This window comes from Phlebotomus papatasi, chromosome 1 (assembly GCF_024763615.1).
Source record: "Phlebotomus papatasi isolate M1 chromosome 1, Ppap_2.1, whole genome shotgun sequence".
Lineage (NCBI taxonomy): Eukaryota > Metazoa > Arthropoda > Insecta > Diptera > Psychodidae > Phlebotomus > Phlebotomus papatasi.
Window position 1 is genome coordinate 25730337 of NC_077222.1, and position 17994 is coordinate 25748330.

The 17994-nt window shown below is 32.7% G+C and overlaps 1 protein-coding gene across 1 annotated transcript in view; it reads right to left on the minus strand.

Annotated features, from left to right (window-relative positions):
• LOC129798321 (ankycorbin) overlaps positions 1–17994 on the minus strand; it is an 89540-nt gene that overhangs the window by 65613 nt on the left and 5933 nt on the right. Inside the window, exon 2 of the mRNA XM_055841428.1 lies at positions 12804–13120. Coding sequence (XP_055697403.1) covers positions 12804–13043 — 240 coding nt within the window. The 5' untranslated portion in view covers positions 13044–13120. The remainder of the gene's footprint in view (positions 1–12803; positions 13121–17994) is intronic.

Below are 17994 nucleotides of genomic sequence, written 5' to 3' on the forward strand. Positions count from 1 at the left end.
TTATTAATTTTTCTGTAGGGCTCTAATGTCTATTACACAAGAAAAATATTTCGTAAATAGGCCAGGCCAAATATGATTAAGTCAAGGTATTCAAGTACTTGTGAAATTAATATAGTTGTGTATGAGACTTTTGCAATGTGCGGAGAGCGGAGGGAAAAGACCAAGTCTTGGGCCAGCAACATTTAGGGTAGACGCTGGTATTACCAAAACGCTCCTAGTATCGATCAAGCGATGCTTGTAATATCGACTTCTCTTCCAATTGATGGATAAAAAAAATAGTTTTTCTACATGAACTTTAATTATTATATGATTGTTTAATTATTTCATGTTTCACGATGTCAAATAAAAAATTTCACATTTTTTCCAGTAATATTTGCACAAGAAAAGTGATTTTTAAAAATGTGTGCACAAAGCTACAATAGTAGCCATTCTAAAAATTCACTTTTTTGCCGTTTATCTTAAGCAAATACAGTCAGATTTGTCAGTGAATTGATTAGTTTGTGCACTTCTTATCGATACAATGGGTATAGATATTGGAAACAAATTAAGGATTGAAGCTTATATGTGAAAATTTCATAGATAAGTACTGTTAGTTGAGCGTACTAAGAGATTTTCTGCGATTCATAATATCAAATTCTGATGTATGGAATATCGATCACTTTTTTCTTCAGCAAAAACATGGCAAAAACACCAATAAAACGGGGTGATGAAATGGCAAAAGCCCTTGAAGATGCCAGGAATGGACTTAGCATTAAAGAGGCAGCTCAGATATACAATATACCGTACGGAATACTGTATGGGAAGTTGAAGGGAACCATTCCGGAAGAAAGACGTATTGGCGCTTCTGCAGTCCTTTCAAGAGAACACGAGGAATTGCTGGAAGATTGGATCCTTTCGCAGGCTAATGTGTGACACACAATTACCAAGAATCAACTTCTCGACAATGTGCAAATGTTGTGCAAGAAGTTGAAAATTCTAAACAATTTTGCGTTGTATTAAATTATTTTGATTGTTCCCTTTAGAAATTAAAAGCTAAGTATTTGATTTATCTACTTTTTTATTTTATAGGAAAATATAAATACATATATTTACATTCCCCGATGGTGCGTGTAAAACCCATTTTATCCTTGATCGATATTACGAGCATCGACTGATCGGTAATATGTACCATCAGCAGATCGATATTACATGCAAATGCACTTCGAAAAGTTTTTCGTGTTTTAAACCACTCCAATATAAATATAATATATCAAGAAAATGAGTGATCGGTCTTGTAGAGGACATCTGCAAGATTGACTATAACAAGTTTTCACTTGAAAATACGAAAATATATATAGTTTTTTGTCTGTTAAAGTTGATCATTTCCTTAACTGATCGATAATTTCCCGGCTACCCTATAGAGCATAGGGTAAATTTAAGCATAACAATTTATTGACTATTAACTTTGGAATGTGTGCATGTGTAGGCCCGAGTAATCGTTACTTCCTCTGGTAGGGAAGAATCAACCTCTTAGAGCAGCATCCCATATCTTGGGGTACGACATCTGCTCCGTAGGGACCAGGACAGTAGGGTCGCCGTTCGTTGAATGACTTTTCCGTTCTCAACGGTATTGCAATTGCAGTCGAACGGTCAGGACGATGAAAGCAGCATGACGGTTATTACGAAGGTCACTTGGCGTCGCAATAACTCTGAGATTACTCGCCCACGACTAAAATATGATGCGCCAAAATGGGCTCTTCCAGTGACTTCCAGTGTCCCTATAAATAATCTTCTCCTCGCTGGGTATGTCTGAGGGGAAATTTCACTTGTCAAATGGCAAATAGAATTATACAGTGCTGTGAATTCGCAAAGTAGTTGGCAAAATCGCGTGTTTTCTCAATAATATTATAGTGTAACATTAGGAGGAAAAGCTCCTCCAGTAGAGAAATGTGTTGTGATTTAGAAAAAGACAGTGCCGACAAAAATTAAGCAAAAAGTAGGCCGTGTTTTGGTTGATAAATACCCGGGCAATTTTTATGGAAAATTAAATTTCGTTCTTCAGGTGTTTGCTCCTGTCTCAGGAGTATTGTGTTTAAAAGTCCTATTTAGTGAAAATTTTAAAAGATTTTTGTGTGTTGTTGCCATCCAGCTGGAATATTTTCGGTATATTTTTTTGTCGGGCGGCTCATTCAGCAATAGTCGAATGAGAAAAATATTCGCAAATGTGAGTAATGAAATTGGAAAAAATTGACTGAAATTCCATAAAAAGTAGCAAAAAACAATAAAATATGTGAAGAATTAATGAGAAAACGGTGTCAAAGGTGATAGTATAGTACAAAATTGTGGAGTGCATTTGACTTTTTCATTGAGAGTACGTACGTCGATTTCGCACATATGCGGTAGAGAAGGACGGCAAGTGCACTGTTTTTGGCGCGTCATTCTTTCGTACGGAAAAGGACCGTCCCTTGGAGTCGCTTTTATTACTTCATGTTTGAGTAAATTTTAAGCCCGTAAAATAACTAATGTATTACTAACTCAATTTTGAGTAATGCTCTGACTAAAATTCAACGTGAATACGACTAATTTTTAAGATTCCAATTAGGAGTAATTTTTTGACCATTTCTTGTAGAACAAAACTCAGTCATTTTTGAGTCGGAGTAATTGTTTGCCCATTGGGGTGTGAACTTGTCGACCAGTAAAGGGGGCAATGCGCTTCGACACTTCCCGACAATGATCATACTAGCTCTTCCACCAGGTAGAGGGTGCCTAGTAGGGTGTTTCAAAAGAAAAAGAATGGCACTAATCTCAGGGTGCTCTACGTGATAAGACCAGAAAGTTTTTCTTCGAGGACTATAATATGATCGGACGCAATTAAGAGGTAGCTTGACGACCCTCCCACTCTGTAGTGTAAAATCAGAAAATTGCTCTAATTGTCAAGCTACCTCTAAACAGCGTCCGATAATATTGTCGTCGAAGGAAAATTTTGTTGTCTCATTATCTAAAGCACCCTGAGATTAGTGCCAACATTTTTTTTTACTTTTTGAAACACCCTTGCGTAGGCCCGGTTCGTCTGGTCACTCATAGGAATTGAACAGACTTATAGTATAGAAAAGGGGTAAATGCCACGACGATAGGGGATAAAGGCCACGAAGTAGATCCGATGTCTGATCCGACGATAAACTCGGATGGTTTACCACGATTAAGTAGCGGGATCCACCAAAGAAGAACATCGAATCCGAGGTAATTTAGCCACGATGTCTGTTGTAGTCGTTGTAGGAAGAAGCGAACTTAGGAGCAGATGGTGACAAGGAAAGGGGGAAACGGTCCCGACTCTCTCCATTTATGTCATCAAGAGGGGGCAAAACCCTTAACAGTCTTTCAGGAAATGATCTGCTAGATAGGTTGGTCAAGGTAGGGACTAACGACCATGGCACTTTCAAGTCCAACCCAGAGACGAAATCATCAAATAAAGATGGTCACTTCCTGAAGAAGAGTGTAGAATTCGCGATCCCAGTCTGCTCCAGAGATATTGCTGATGAAAATATCAATGGCCATGCTGCACAAGGTGACAAGTTCGAGGAACTGATGGTCATCAGGAGGGGAGGGGGGGGCTTAAGGCCTGCCTCTTCATTTTATTTACGTACTATAACTTAATGATAAAATATCATAAATTAATGTGATTATTTTCTTCAAATTTACTACTTATTTTTAAAAGGGGTAGATAAGTATGTACAGTGTATGACCAGTGATAAAATTCTTCAGAGTTTTAACTTTTTTAAAGAGTTAATGTTTGTTTTTTTTTATAAGGAAAGGGTTCAAATGTATCTTAACTTTTTTTTGAACCCTTCTCTGGCAGTTTCCTATATGTTTTCTGTCTAAAATTTACCGTAAATCTATTTCATCGTTGATTTTATTGATATCATATTGTAGAAAGGAAAATATTTATATGCGAAAAATCATTAAAACATTTTCAAATAGGCGGAAGTGGGGCACCTTTGAAAGTGGGGTACTTTTGAAATTGGGATTTTTCTACCATGTTTAAGTGGAATTCAGTCATATCATAAAATGTAATTTAGCTTCTCAATCTGTTTGTGTAGATAAATTATATAATGATAAGGCTCAATTTTATTTAAAAATAGGTGAAAAATCCCAATTTCAAAGATGCCCCACTTTCAAATGTGCCCCACTTCCCCCTAAGGCTTTTCTTTACGAATTGACAATTGATTTAATTTCTGATAGAGAAAAAATATCAATGAACGGTGTATTTCGCAAGCCAGAAGGTTCCAAAAGGCATTAAAAAGACTTTTCTTTTAAAAAATACAGGGTACTGGTCAAAAATTAATTGGAAAATGTTTTTGAAAGTCCCGAAAGTTATGTGCAGTATTTGGTTTAAAAATCCTTCAAAAATTCAATAGTAAAATGATTTTGATTAGTTGCGGTAGATGTGGAAAGTTTTAAGTGTTTTGATGACCTGATGGTCAATCAGAGAAAGCAATGTGACTAAAGTACTTTGCTATTAATTTTACTTTTATAATTAAAATTTCTCTGATACTTCGAAATACTTTACCAATTACATAAGTTATGTCTGAGATATCTTAACATTTATTAATTTTACTTTGATACTTAAAATTTCCCTAATACTTGGACTTCGAAATATTTTATCAATTGGAAAAGTTGTTTCTTACTTAGACATCTTATCATCAAATTATTTCCAACATGATCATATCAATTTGTGAAATACGATGCTATAGCAGATTGTATTTATTCCCAATGCCAGAATATTGTACAATAATTCCGCATCAGAATATCGTAGAAAAGCACCGAAATAAAATACCAAATTGTTGTTATATTTTGTTTTGGTTCTCGAGAAAATTGCTCCTATACATGATCTCATGAGTCGTGATGTAATAAAATCACTAACAATCAATTTATTCATTCAGGTCGCTCTACTCAAAATGGCCAAAAATATTATTTTTATTTTTATAGTACAATCACATAAAAATATATTTATGCTTCTCTCTATGCTCTCAAGTGGTTATTTTCTTTTTTTCTTCTTGTGACTGAATACAATTATGTCGTGTCACGCAATTACACAATAAATTTCAATATTCAAGTGGATTAAAGTCTGGGGCAAAAGCTCGACCATTTGAATGGACAACATTCTGCATTATTTTATTACATACATTTAGCAATGACCTCGTTTTCTTATACTTTTCCGCCACCAACTTTATTTGGGGCACATGCGAGAAAGCCGGTCAGCAGCTTTCAATTGACTTTTGCTGACCACCAAGTAAAATTCACCCAGCATTGTACCAAATAAAACCAATAAAATGTCTTTTTTATTGCATCTTCCATAAGGATTTTCCTGGGTTTTCCACACCAATGTTATCAATTTATTTGTTATTTATTTTTAATTAAATAAATTTCATTTAAAACAAACCCCAGAGAATTCCTCTTTATTCGTTATGGTGGTTCATTCTAAATACAAAACAAGTAATTTAGAGACAATTACTCTATATAACAAAGCAATACTGTACGAGTAAATGGATATGGAAGAGTTTTCGATTTTTCCACAATTGCTTTTCCATTTCCCTCGTGACCATGGACTCTTGGCAATGAGCAAATTAGTTGACACAATTTATCATTGATGACTGAGCTGATTATTTGGCTTTTCAATGAGAAAAAAAATCACTCTGAACACGAGAGTTCTTGAACTCATGTGAAATGTCATTTAAATATCGCAATCTAATACGAAAATATCTGATCGTCACTGAATGATAAAGTCACCACTTTGCATTAGTCCGTAATTCTTCGAGGAATAAATTTGTAAGAAGTTTTTTTTTCAGAAAGTTTCTTCGCACCGGAAACCCGTGCAGAATTGGAATTTCAATTTAAAGAAAATTTTATCTGCATTTTTCTTTTTCTTCCTTGCTGCTTATCCAATTGTAACTTTTCTTTGCAGAATATTGATTTACAAAGAAAAACTGTTACTTATTTGCAAAGAAATTTTAATTGGCACCCCAAGAAGTTTAGAATTATTTTGCAGATTGGTCTGATGACGGTTTAAATTCAGTTGTTACGTAACTAGAATATTTAAAAATCTTAAAACTTATTTCTATGCAACTGAAATAAATTACCAATCAATAATAAATAAGCTAATCACTGAGAATAAAGGAGGATGCGATTAACTTTTTTTCCTCAGAAATTTAACACTTTTTAGGTGTAAAAATATATCAACATTTTTAATGTTAATTTTACACCTTATTAAGGGTAAAATTAACATGAAAAAGGGTACTTTTAACCCCTAATACACCTAAAGAGGGTAATATTTACACCGATTTTGGATCAATACTGCAGGGTAAAATAAACATTCCGTATCCTGATGACATGGCATTAAATTTTTCAATAAAGGAACATTGAAACTTAATTGCTTGACTACAACTTGAAAGATTTCAAATATAAGAACATTTTAGAACTGTTTTGTAAAAAAAAAAATAGTACAAATCTGCGAATGTGCGTGTTGTAAGTCAATTTGAAGAATTTTAATGAGACAAATATATTTGATGGTAATACAATAAAATACTGTGAAGTTGAAGTTATTATTTATTCGAGTTAAGTATATTGATCCTTAACTTTGATTAAGATAATGTAAAAAAGTTGTACTGATAGGCATCTTTTTGTGTTGATAATTGTTATAACCGTCATAACCGCAGAGAATTGCAGGGTTTCACTTATTTTGTGTTGAGGTTCTTCGTGTAAAATGTTGACTAGACATTTTACTTGTAGTCTCGTCGTGGAAGGATTAATCAATCGGTAAGATTGTTCAGGAGCACCGATTTAGCTCTAAGAATAAGCTCTAAATACGCTTGAAGATTCCTTTCTTTGCCCTGAAGTTGAAGTGGCTTCTTTATTGAGAGTACGTATACTTCGATTTCGTATTACCACGGCAGAGAAGCTTATTAAATTCACCGTGTTGTCATTCATTTTTGGTACACCTATTTTCTTCTGGTTTTTATTACACATTAGAAAAGTCAGATTTCAATGCCTTTATTAATAATACTGTACTAATATTAACTCAAGTTTTAATGATGATATTTATCTCTAATTCGACAAATAGACGAACAATATTTTAGGATTCCAACTACAAGTAATTTTTTAATCATTCCTAGTGATCAGGAAATAAGTAATTAATTGCATCAAACCAATTTTAATCACTATGCTTTTGGGACACCTTTCAGGTCAAGAAATTTTCATGAAATCAAAATTCACATTCTTTTCTTTCTCATGCAATTTGCAGATGTCTATCTCATTCCATCGCACTCATAATTCGATTGAGCTAAATTGAATTTATTGTGACGTTTAAAAGAAGAAGAAGAGTGCAAAAGAATGAGATAGACGTATGCAAAGTATGTGAGTAAGAAAGGGTTTCGAATTTTGACTTCATGAAATTTTCCTGGTCTAAAAGATGTGCCGGAGCCATTAGGTATAGCAAAACAAATATCCTAAAATAAATGGTTTGCTCTGGAGCTATTTGAGGCACTTTTTATGTTTTGACTTTAAACCTTATAGGACGTGTTCCAAAAAAAGGATTTTTTGACTATTAGATAATTATTTTGTCCACTAAATAGTACGAAAAATTAGTTTTTATTTTTGGGAGACCGGTGTCTCATTCATAAATGCTTAAAGGGTTAAGGCATTATTTCCAAAACTCAGAAAATTATCTTGAAATTTTATATAGTGTTTAGTATACTCATTGGTATAGGTTTAATTAAAATAACTGGATTAGTGTTTTCGTCATACTTATTTGAATAATCAAAGACTAATCCACCGCGTCTCTAATATACAGGCTCTCCCCTACGTACGTCAATTGTAGGCTAATGCGGCAATGAAACTTGTTAAATGCATGAGTCAATATTTCCTTCCTAGCTCATTATTTTGCTCATATAAGGAACCACCAATTTAAGTAATTTTCGACACTGTTTAGTAGAGTTTTCGCAATATATTTTTTTTACACACAATTAATTAAAATTGTCAGTCATATTTCTTACCGTCACAAACTTCAAAATGGTGCAACAGATTGGACAGTAACTTAGTCAATAACCGATCAGTAAAAATTAAATTTGTAAGCACACTCCGAATATCAATGAATATTAACGCCATAAAAGAAGTGAAATAATTTTGGAAATTGAATAAAATAATAAGTAATTAACCATCTTGGGCATTTTCGGTTTAGTTGAAAAGGAGTTTTGATGAATTTATGAATTTTCACTGACCAAAAAAATGTTTGTATCAGATTTTAGTTTTAGGGCAGAATCACATTGGCAGTAAGATGCTCACCGACACCGTCAAAGCCTCACCGTATTTCGTTAATTTACGCATTTTCATATCAATTCTTACGCAAATTCTCAATTACCGTATTATTTTATCTCTTACTCGGTAGCAGTAGATGAAAATAGTATAAGAAAATTGAATAAATAAAACGAAAATGTGATAAACGGTGAGCAAAAAAACTGTACGAAAAACTGTAGCAAAAAATCCTACAGTTGTTTTTGCTCACCGTTTATCGCATTTTCGTTTTATTTATACAATTTTCTCATACTATTTTCACCTAGTGCCACCGAGTGTGAGATAAAGTAATATGGTAATTGAAAATTTGCGTAAGAATCGCAAAAAAAAGCGTAAATCAACGAAATACCGTGAGCATTTTACTGTCAATGTGAGTCTGCTCTTAAACTAAGCATTTTAGATTATTTTCGGACCTATTTGATTTTTGTAAATGAAAAAATAGATAATTTGCTTCTATTTTATTATTGAAATTCAAATTTTTGTAATATCAAAGTTGTTGCAAAAGATATAAAAATATAGTTGCATCGTGCTGTAAATTGTGAGTGATCATTTATTTATTTAAAAACTCAAAGTATATTTCCGATGTATTAATTCATTATCCAAAAATTTTATATTTGCGAAAGCTATATATATTCCTGAAACTGCCTGACTCTACAACCTCCGTGCTAAATGAATATTGTCATAAACATTTTATGATTTCTATATATGATGTTTTTACTATGAGGTCGGTAATGATATATCACTAACAACCGCATCCCGAATAGTTTTTAGGAAAAACACATATGAATTAAATTCATAATAAAATCATGCTCTTTTGTGCTTTAAATTTAAAACAGAATAATTCGGCTTGGATTTAATTCCGGAAGCTGGATCATACAATGTTGGAATTTCGAAACATCTCGAGAATCAACAGAAGCAATTTTCACTTCTTTCAGATAAAAAATGTAACAACAAAGTTCAGGTCAGAGAAAAGTGCTCATGCTTTGCACGATTCCAAGCTTCGTAATGACTAAATTTTTCTTAAGTTCCTCAATGAATGTGACTCTACAATATATTTTAGAAACTGGGCACTTTCATTTAGTTTTTAAAGTATGAGTGTGATGCGTTATATTTATTGAGAAGAATAGGAAAAATTTACTCATTACGAAGCTTCGAATCGTGCGAAGCATGGGTACTTTCCCTTATTTGTTTTCATATTCTTAATTTAATAATTGAGCAACTGCATTAATGCTGTAGGGAAAATTCTCTAAAATATAATTGAAGACAAAATTTTAAAAAATGAGTTGACTGTCCGAAAGTCTGTAAGAGTCTAATAGAGGTTAGAAACCTAGAAATAGAAGGAGACCTTGATTAGTTCTCCATGTGGGCGATATCCGGATCGAAAGCGCGCTTTTCCGCTATCTTGTGGTGACCTTTGTGACCTTGACGACTTGCCGACTGGCCGAAGAAAATTACTGATTTTTACTGATCACCACTGATTTATTTACACCATTTACACAAATATTTGTTCCCTTTTTCTTTTTCGCACAAACTCCACAATATCCTTTATTTTAATTCAGAAAATACCTACACTTTTTTCTTGTCTACTTCACAATTTTTTTCTTTCTCCTCTCACGAATTTTTATGTTACTGTTTTATAAAGTTTCCCCTTTTTAGAACATTTTTCATAAATTTCAATAGCCCAATAAATTAATCTTAACTTTACCAATTGATTTAAATAAAAAAAATATTAAATTATTTAGAAATCTCAATTCTGAACAATATTATTTCAATATGGTAATCAACAATTTCTCATTACATTTTGCAAAATTGTAGAGGTTTCGTGAAAAGTTCGTGAGCTTTTATTTATAAATTAAGGATAGAATTTGAAATCAAATTCGATTGTTCAGTGTCACTCTAAGTATGACTGATAAGTTTTATTTTCATTTGACAATTTATTTCTTATATTGCGAACTAATGTTGCCGTGTAGAGCCGTTTCTCGACTTAATCCGAGAGACGGATTAGTCAGAAACTGATGCAAATGTAATCTTATCATTATTTTGATTACAATTACTTTAAGCGGTCTCTTAGCTCTCGTAAATGTGTCTAGGCTAGGTTCTGTGTTAGGGCCTTGATAGACTTGAGGATTAGTCGAGAGACGGCTTAGCGTAATTATATTCGAAATAATGATTAAACCATATTTCTATCATTTTCCGCTAAGTCGTCTCTCGGCTTAAGCCTAAGTGTGTCAAGGACCTTAGTCAGTTTAGTAGTACCCCGTGTTCAGTGATACCTTAGCTTCCCCTATCCCTAGAAAAGAATCCACTCTGATCTCTCGCAATAATGCCTTATTTATTGATTTCAGTCACTTTCCGAAAGTCAGAAAACTATATCTCATACAGGCTTCAAACCTAAGGCCAAGCCATATGGCTTAACTGCTGTAATTGATCAAGAAGCAATATTTTTGAGAATATTTTTACTTAGTAGGGTAAATTAAGCTAATTCAAAACCTGTTCCAAATGGAAATTTTTCGCTACTCCAAATGGAAACGTCATTGTTTTCACAATAAATACAGTACTAAATTACTATATTATTTATATATTTTCAATACCACAGTTTCATTATTTAGATAATTTTGCTCCAAATAAAGCGAAAATCCATTCATATTCACAAATTTTAATTTGTTAATTTCTCAGGAAAATTAAAAGTGTACCTTTTCACCATCGAGTTTTTCATCGATCGACCATGTTTTTCAATGAAAAACGCAATGAAGTGACTGCTGTTTATTCGTTTTGTTTAACATTTATGTCATATTTCTGGCTAATTTTAGTTAAATTAAGTGCTAATCTATATTGTTAACGGTACGTGAAATTTTCAAATGAAAAAATTACCTATTTAGTGAACAAAAAAGATTTTTCTGAAGTGCCTGCAAATGCTTCAATAGGAAACACCGGAAATATGATTTTTTTGGAGAGATGTTTTTTATTTTAGATGGGAAAGGAGAAAAGACCAGGAATTAAAACAAATCCTGCACTCAGGAGCAATTCAACAAGGTTTTGGAAGCCTTTTGTCACGGTTCCACTTACACTGTTTGTCTCCAATTAGAAACTTTCCCTTGTCCCCATTTGGATTAATTTGTTTCCAATAGAAAAATTTTACACTCGCATATTTTTCTTGTATTTAAGAAGTTTTCAAATTATATCTAAAGAATTCTCACTAAACAGTAACATTCTATAATAGAAGAGTCAAAGAGAAAATTTATGTAATTCTCTTCAGAAAAAAATATGACCTTAATCTGTTGAATCTTCTGTCAAAGTTAAAGCGTCTGGAAATGGTTTTCAATTAGGATATTTACCCTAAGTAACTGACTTAGTACATTTTATGAAATCGCTGTAAATGCTTGTCATTTAGAAATCCCGAAAATCAAGAACTGGGCTAAACTTCTAGTCTAAAGATCATTTTAGAGTAAATTTTTAAGAGATTTCGGAGATTTCAGAAAAATGTATCTTATTTACTAAAGTAAGCGAACTTTTCACACAACTTGTAGTTTAAATTTTCGAAGAATAGCAACATTTTGTCTAAACAGAAATCCCATTTACCTTTTCAGCTGAAACACATTACATTGAGTTTAAGAATCTTTTCTCAGTGGTTTATGTCTTGGTCTTGGCTAATGATCTGTTTGACGGTTAATGTGTTTGAGCCCTAAAACAAAACGTCCAATAAAGTTTTAGAACATTGGAATGGTGTCAGACCCAGTATTCTTGGCGTTCTCGGTGGAATTGTTTTAAACATTCCATAAAGTCTCAAAGTAATTCATGACGTGTAATAAACTTTTGTGGCTCTTCAGGTAATTTTCGGGATCAAGTCTTACTTTCAAAAATTTCTTTCTGTCTGCAGGAAAAAAAATATCCATGTATAGCATCATTTCGGGCACTATAGTATCTCTTTCCTATTGTAAAAATTCAGACATGAAAAATGCAATTCAATTATACTGCCTGATATGACGGATCAATGGATGTTTGTTCATCCAACATGAAATTCAGTTTTGTAATAGCTTTTTCTGCGAAGTACACGGAAAATGTGAAGTTCATTTTGATATTTTTCATCGTTTTGAGAATATACTTTGTTGTGCTATAAGGTGTGAGCTTGAGAAGTCTCGTCAAAATATTTACGTATAAACTTTCTTGGATGCCTGAATTATTTCACATATATGTTAAGTTATACGATGTACAAATATTTGATTTTCTCACTAGTATATACCAAGTTTTTCCGGAAATGGCAAGGAAACGAGGACGAAATTACAATGGGAATTGTGGAGGTGTATGCGAAGACAAATTTGTGGGAGTTCAACATAAATCTGCCCCTTGTTTTGGAATTTAATTGTATCATAGGAAATTACAGTGGTGATTAAAATCAAATTGAGGGTTAATTTAATGATACCTTGGGATGATGTAAACTAAATTAGAGATCAAGTGAAAGAACAAATGGACTATCTTACCTTACTCCTCAGCTCCTTCACAATTGATCCAGTCAATCCTTGCTGACATGCATACATTAATTTAGTGCATCCATGTGCTAGACGTCCATCTCCGTCATCCTTCTTGCCATCTTCACTCTCACTTCCCTCATATTCCTGACCACAATTTTTGCACTTGAGACGACACTTGCAAATTTTCTTCTGCTTCGATATCCTCTCTTTGCCATTCTTGCGATTTTTCTCTATCCTCTCACCCTCCATTGAAATCCGCCCATCAGAGCGTTCTGAACACCCTGCTTTCTTCTAACCCCAGAACTCTCATCCACCCTCGGCGGATTCTGTATTGAGACGAGAGGCGAATTAACTCATCTTCGAGGGTGTTGCCGGGTGAGAAATGATAAAAAACAGACACAGCAGGAGACAACCACAAATGCCTCTTATGGCAAAGTTCCCATATACAACTTTTTAACTTTTCCAACCACCAAGAAAATTCAATAACTCCCTGACATTTTCCATTCACCAAGGGAAAGTTATTCGTTTCATTAGATACCACAGTTCGAGACACTTGAGGCGCCAGATGATTAAAAACCTACTTAAGACACGGGACATTTTCCACAGGCCACAATATCTAAAGCTGGAGCTAATTTGAAGTATTATGTTTCTTCTATTTTTAAAAGCTTCGTCAACTTTACGACTTTGCTTAGTCACTCAATGACCCAGTAAGTTAGACACTAGACTTTTAATCAAGCATCTTTACTCTAATCTCAGAATTATCTGATTCAAGCAGATCTTCATTAGGCTATAGGATGCTTTTCATACTCCTAATTTCGTAACTTTGACTAATAGGGCAGGGTGGAGTACTTAAGTGAGTTTTTCTCATCCCTTTAGAAATTTACATTATATCTTACATCCAAAAAGCAAGGGAACAATATGTATATCAACTCACAATTATGAGACATTTTCTTAACTAAGCTAACTTTTTGAAAGAAAATCACGTTTGGTTGTTTGTTTCTTCCCATCTGTTTAGTTATGAACATACAGGCTTAACAATTAGAGAAGTAGCTTCCGGGTTTTATGTGGTTCCTTTTCTAATTAGGATAGTGTAAGCCTTTTTGCCACTGCAAATAAAACAATTAAGATATGCAAGTGAGTCGCATTATCAGCCTCCCCCCCCTGAAAGCCTTTAAATATTGTTTCCAAATATTTCTATAAAAAAATCATTTTAATCAGAGGAGTATTTCGAGGTTTACGAGGCAATTAAACCTGAAAGACCCAAATGAACTTAGGCTAATTTTAGAGAATATTAGTTTAGACTGTAAAATTTGGCAGTAAATTTATCTCAAACTGTCATACATTAATAGCTCAGGATCACTCATTAAAGATCCTTTGCGTGAATTTCCTTAACCTAATCTTTTACTGCCAAATTTTACAAGCTGAATATTTTCAAAGATGAGGCTGAGTCTATTTGGATCCTAAAGGGCCCAAATAGGCACAGACTGATCCTCGAGAATATTTATAGCTTATAAAATTTGAGAGTAAAGATTAATCCTTATCTGTCATACACTATGAGTTTGGAATTATCAACTAGAGGTCCTTTGAATAAATTTCTTTTACTCAGTCCGTTATTGCCAAATTTAACAAGCTGTGTCTTATATCGTTCCTTATGTTTTCTTAGTACAAGAGTTACGTTAAACTACCCCATTGCATTGACAAGAAGAGGGGACTGAAGTATACTCCATTCTTAAAAAAAAGTCACGTTCACAAGCAAGCGTACTAAATACGGAAAGGTCCAATATGAGAATTACAATTTGATGCAGTTCTAGGATAATACGAAGTTCAAAAAAATAATTCGATTTCAGAAAATAACAATGACTTAAAGTCACTATATCTTTTATTTTTTTTTAACGAAAAGTGCCACAAATGGAGTATGCTTCATTGAATTGAGGTATAACATTTTCAAAGAAGGCACGGCCCCAAGCAAACTTAAAAAATACAAAAATTTTAAAAAGGTCAATTAAAATTTATTTATTATTTAGGATAATGGAAAATTAATTAGAAGAATTCGATTTTGGGAAATAACAATGATTTAATGGTGTAATTTCTAATAAATATTTAACAAAAGGTGTCATAAAGGGCGTGGCCTAAATTTTCGCAGAGTAAACACTAAAATATGTAAGAGGTAGCTTTCTCAAAACACATTGTAATTTTCTACTAATAAATACTGAGAATTTAAAAATTTCGAAAAATGTGATTTTATTAATTATGAAATTAATTAATTAAATAAGCAATAGGGGAAAGTGCTCTCCCTTCGAACGTTTATGCCTTCGAATAATGTGAATTTCTTTTGTTTTTCGTAATAGATTTACACTAAATTATCGCGGAATTATCAACAATTGATGATAAGCTAACTAAAATTTAATAGAAATGTGTAAGTTTCGTAGAAAAACTAAAAGAAAATTGACATTATTCGAAGGCATGAACGTTCGAAGGGAGAGTACTTTCCCCTACACTCATACGTTAAGGTTTCAATCCTTAGAGCACATAGAGAAAACACAAAAAATCTTCAAACAATTTCGTTTGTCTGGAAAAAATTTACGAACAAATGACAAAATCTTACGAACATTTTTTTATGTTTACGAGCATTGTGAAGTGTTCATGTTTCGAACAATATTTGTGAAGGAAGTACAAACTTTTACTAACTTGTTTGTAGGTGATACGATTTACGAATATTTCATAAGTCCTTAATAGGAAATCACAAACATTTACGAATAATTTTACGAAATTTTTTTTTCTATGTACACTACACCCAAGGAACAAGACGATATTTAGAAAAAGGAAATTTTATATAACGTAAAGTTCTGGATGTTGCCTAATTTTTTTGTTGCTTTTTATCTATATCGTCAGTCTAGAAGTAAAACGGATTAGTATATTCATAATGTGTTTTTTGTGACCCGCTTATAAGTCAACACTCGTCAGATATGTTTCTTTATTTTTTTTTGTTTTATTTTTTTAGTTGATTGATAAAAAAAAACGGTTGCTACAATGAATATTTGTGTTAATAAAAAAGGAGAGGCAGTACCCTAATACAATTTTAAATAATTAATCATCTGAAATGCTTTTAACCCTTTACCGACGAGACAGTTTTCGCTGTCCGGAAATCAACAATAAGAATGAAACTGATAAACAAAATCAGTAAAAGGTCTTGTATCTAACCTTAGAAAATCTAACAGAGTCTGGTACGATGAATTTTTTATCTCTACGAGCGATAGGGGCAAAATTATCCCAAAAACTATTTTTTCTGATAATACTAATGAATGATACTGTTTACTCTAATGAAAAATATTATGTTTGAGTATTGTAGTTTCTTTTTCTAAAACGGTTTTGCTTAAAAAAAATTGGAAGTATAAAAATAATTAAAATCAAATTTTATTGAGATTCGTAATTTTTGAGCTCTAATTTTTATTATATATCAAATAGCTGGAGACTTGCGAAAAATGTCTTACTTAGATTCTTTCCACCTTCTACTTTACAATTACGTACAAAAAATTGAAAAAATAACTTTAGGTAGTCAGGAAAAATAATTTTCTTTATGGGACACCGGTGTTCCAATCATCCTTAAAGGATTAAAGGTATTTTTTTTAATATTTAGAAGTATTTTTAATAGCCTTACTATGCTTTCTTCTTAAGGTAAATCTAAATAAACACAAATAATATTAAATTATAACCTGAAAGAGTCATTCTTTTGATGTATGCCTTGATTCCTGATCCATGTCAGGCATTAGAGGAAGCGTATCTTTAAACCTTTGTTATTAATTTATTTATTTTATTTCAGTTCAATTTAATAGCAATTTAGAAAAACCATAAGAGATTTTAATTGCCTATTTTGACCATAACCTAATATTTTGCAGACCTCGTTGCGTTTTGGGCGAATTTCATTAATTATTTTCACACAATTTTGATTTATTTGGTTTTAATAAATGACGGCAATATAATAAATTTTAGAGGCAAACCACTGCATATAGGCATTTCATTATTTTTGAAGAGGACCAAATGCTTATTTATAGATTAGAAACATTTATACTTGCATTTATATTAATCGGAATCATCAGTTTTAAACAATTTTTTTTCTTTGTATTTTAAATTACTTGAAAATTAAATGTAAAAAACAAAATGTTTATTATATCCTGCTTGAGTAATTGAACGAATTTTTCCAAGATTCCAGATTTTTTTAGATTAAGCTCATAATCGTTACTGCTTTTTACCGTGTAAGCCTTGAAGAGGCTTACTTAAATAATATTATAACTGGATTTGGCCGTCGACTGTGTTAACAATTGTCGAATGGGCCAAACGTTAGTCGCTGTCTTATCTCGACAGACCTCATTGATAAACCGATAGAAACTTGGAATCTTAGAATATCTATTCCATTATTTACATAGAAAGTTCAATCAATCCCCACAAGCCTTCGAATTCCGTTTAGGTCACAAGTATTAATTAATATAAAAGCCAAAATTCAATTCTATCCTATTAATAAGAAAATAATTTTTGGGTTGTGGAAAGTGCAATATTTTACAGTTAACATATTGAAAGCTATTCTTAAGCATTCTCAGAAATCTCGCTTGTATCGTTCTTAGTTCCGTCACTGAACTACTAAAAGTAAAATGGTACTATTAGGGGTTTAAGAGCCCTAATGAGCCCGATCACAAGTAGATTTTGATTCTCCAATAGTGTACTTGATGAAAGATAAATGGAACTCTATTTGCACAAAAAGTCGTTGAAGTTCGAAGAATTCAAATTCAATTTCGTATTTTCATACTAAATTTTCGAACAAGTTGGGGAAAATTTATCAAATATCACGCTAAAAAGCTCGCAAAAGAGTTACTCAGTGATTATAAGAGTGATTAAATACTGGGGCGAGAACAGTAAACGTCGTTGTTCAGTTTTTTTTCCTCACAGCAATGTGAAGACCGTCACATTTTGACACTTGAGCACTTCGAAATTCGAACAGGATGTAACTTCCGCCACCTTGCGAAAGTGTTAAGAAGGAAGAAAGTCTCTTTTTTGGATCTTCAAATAGATTTTCGAATTTTTCAAGATCTACTTCTGTACGGAAAGAGCGTTCATTAGGTTCATTATAAACCTTTTAAAGATAGTCCAAAGGACTTGTGCAAGTCTTAGTTCTATAAGGGCCTTGACAGACCTGTGGATTAGCCGA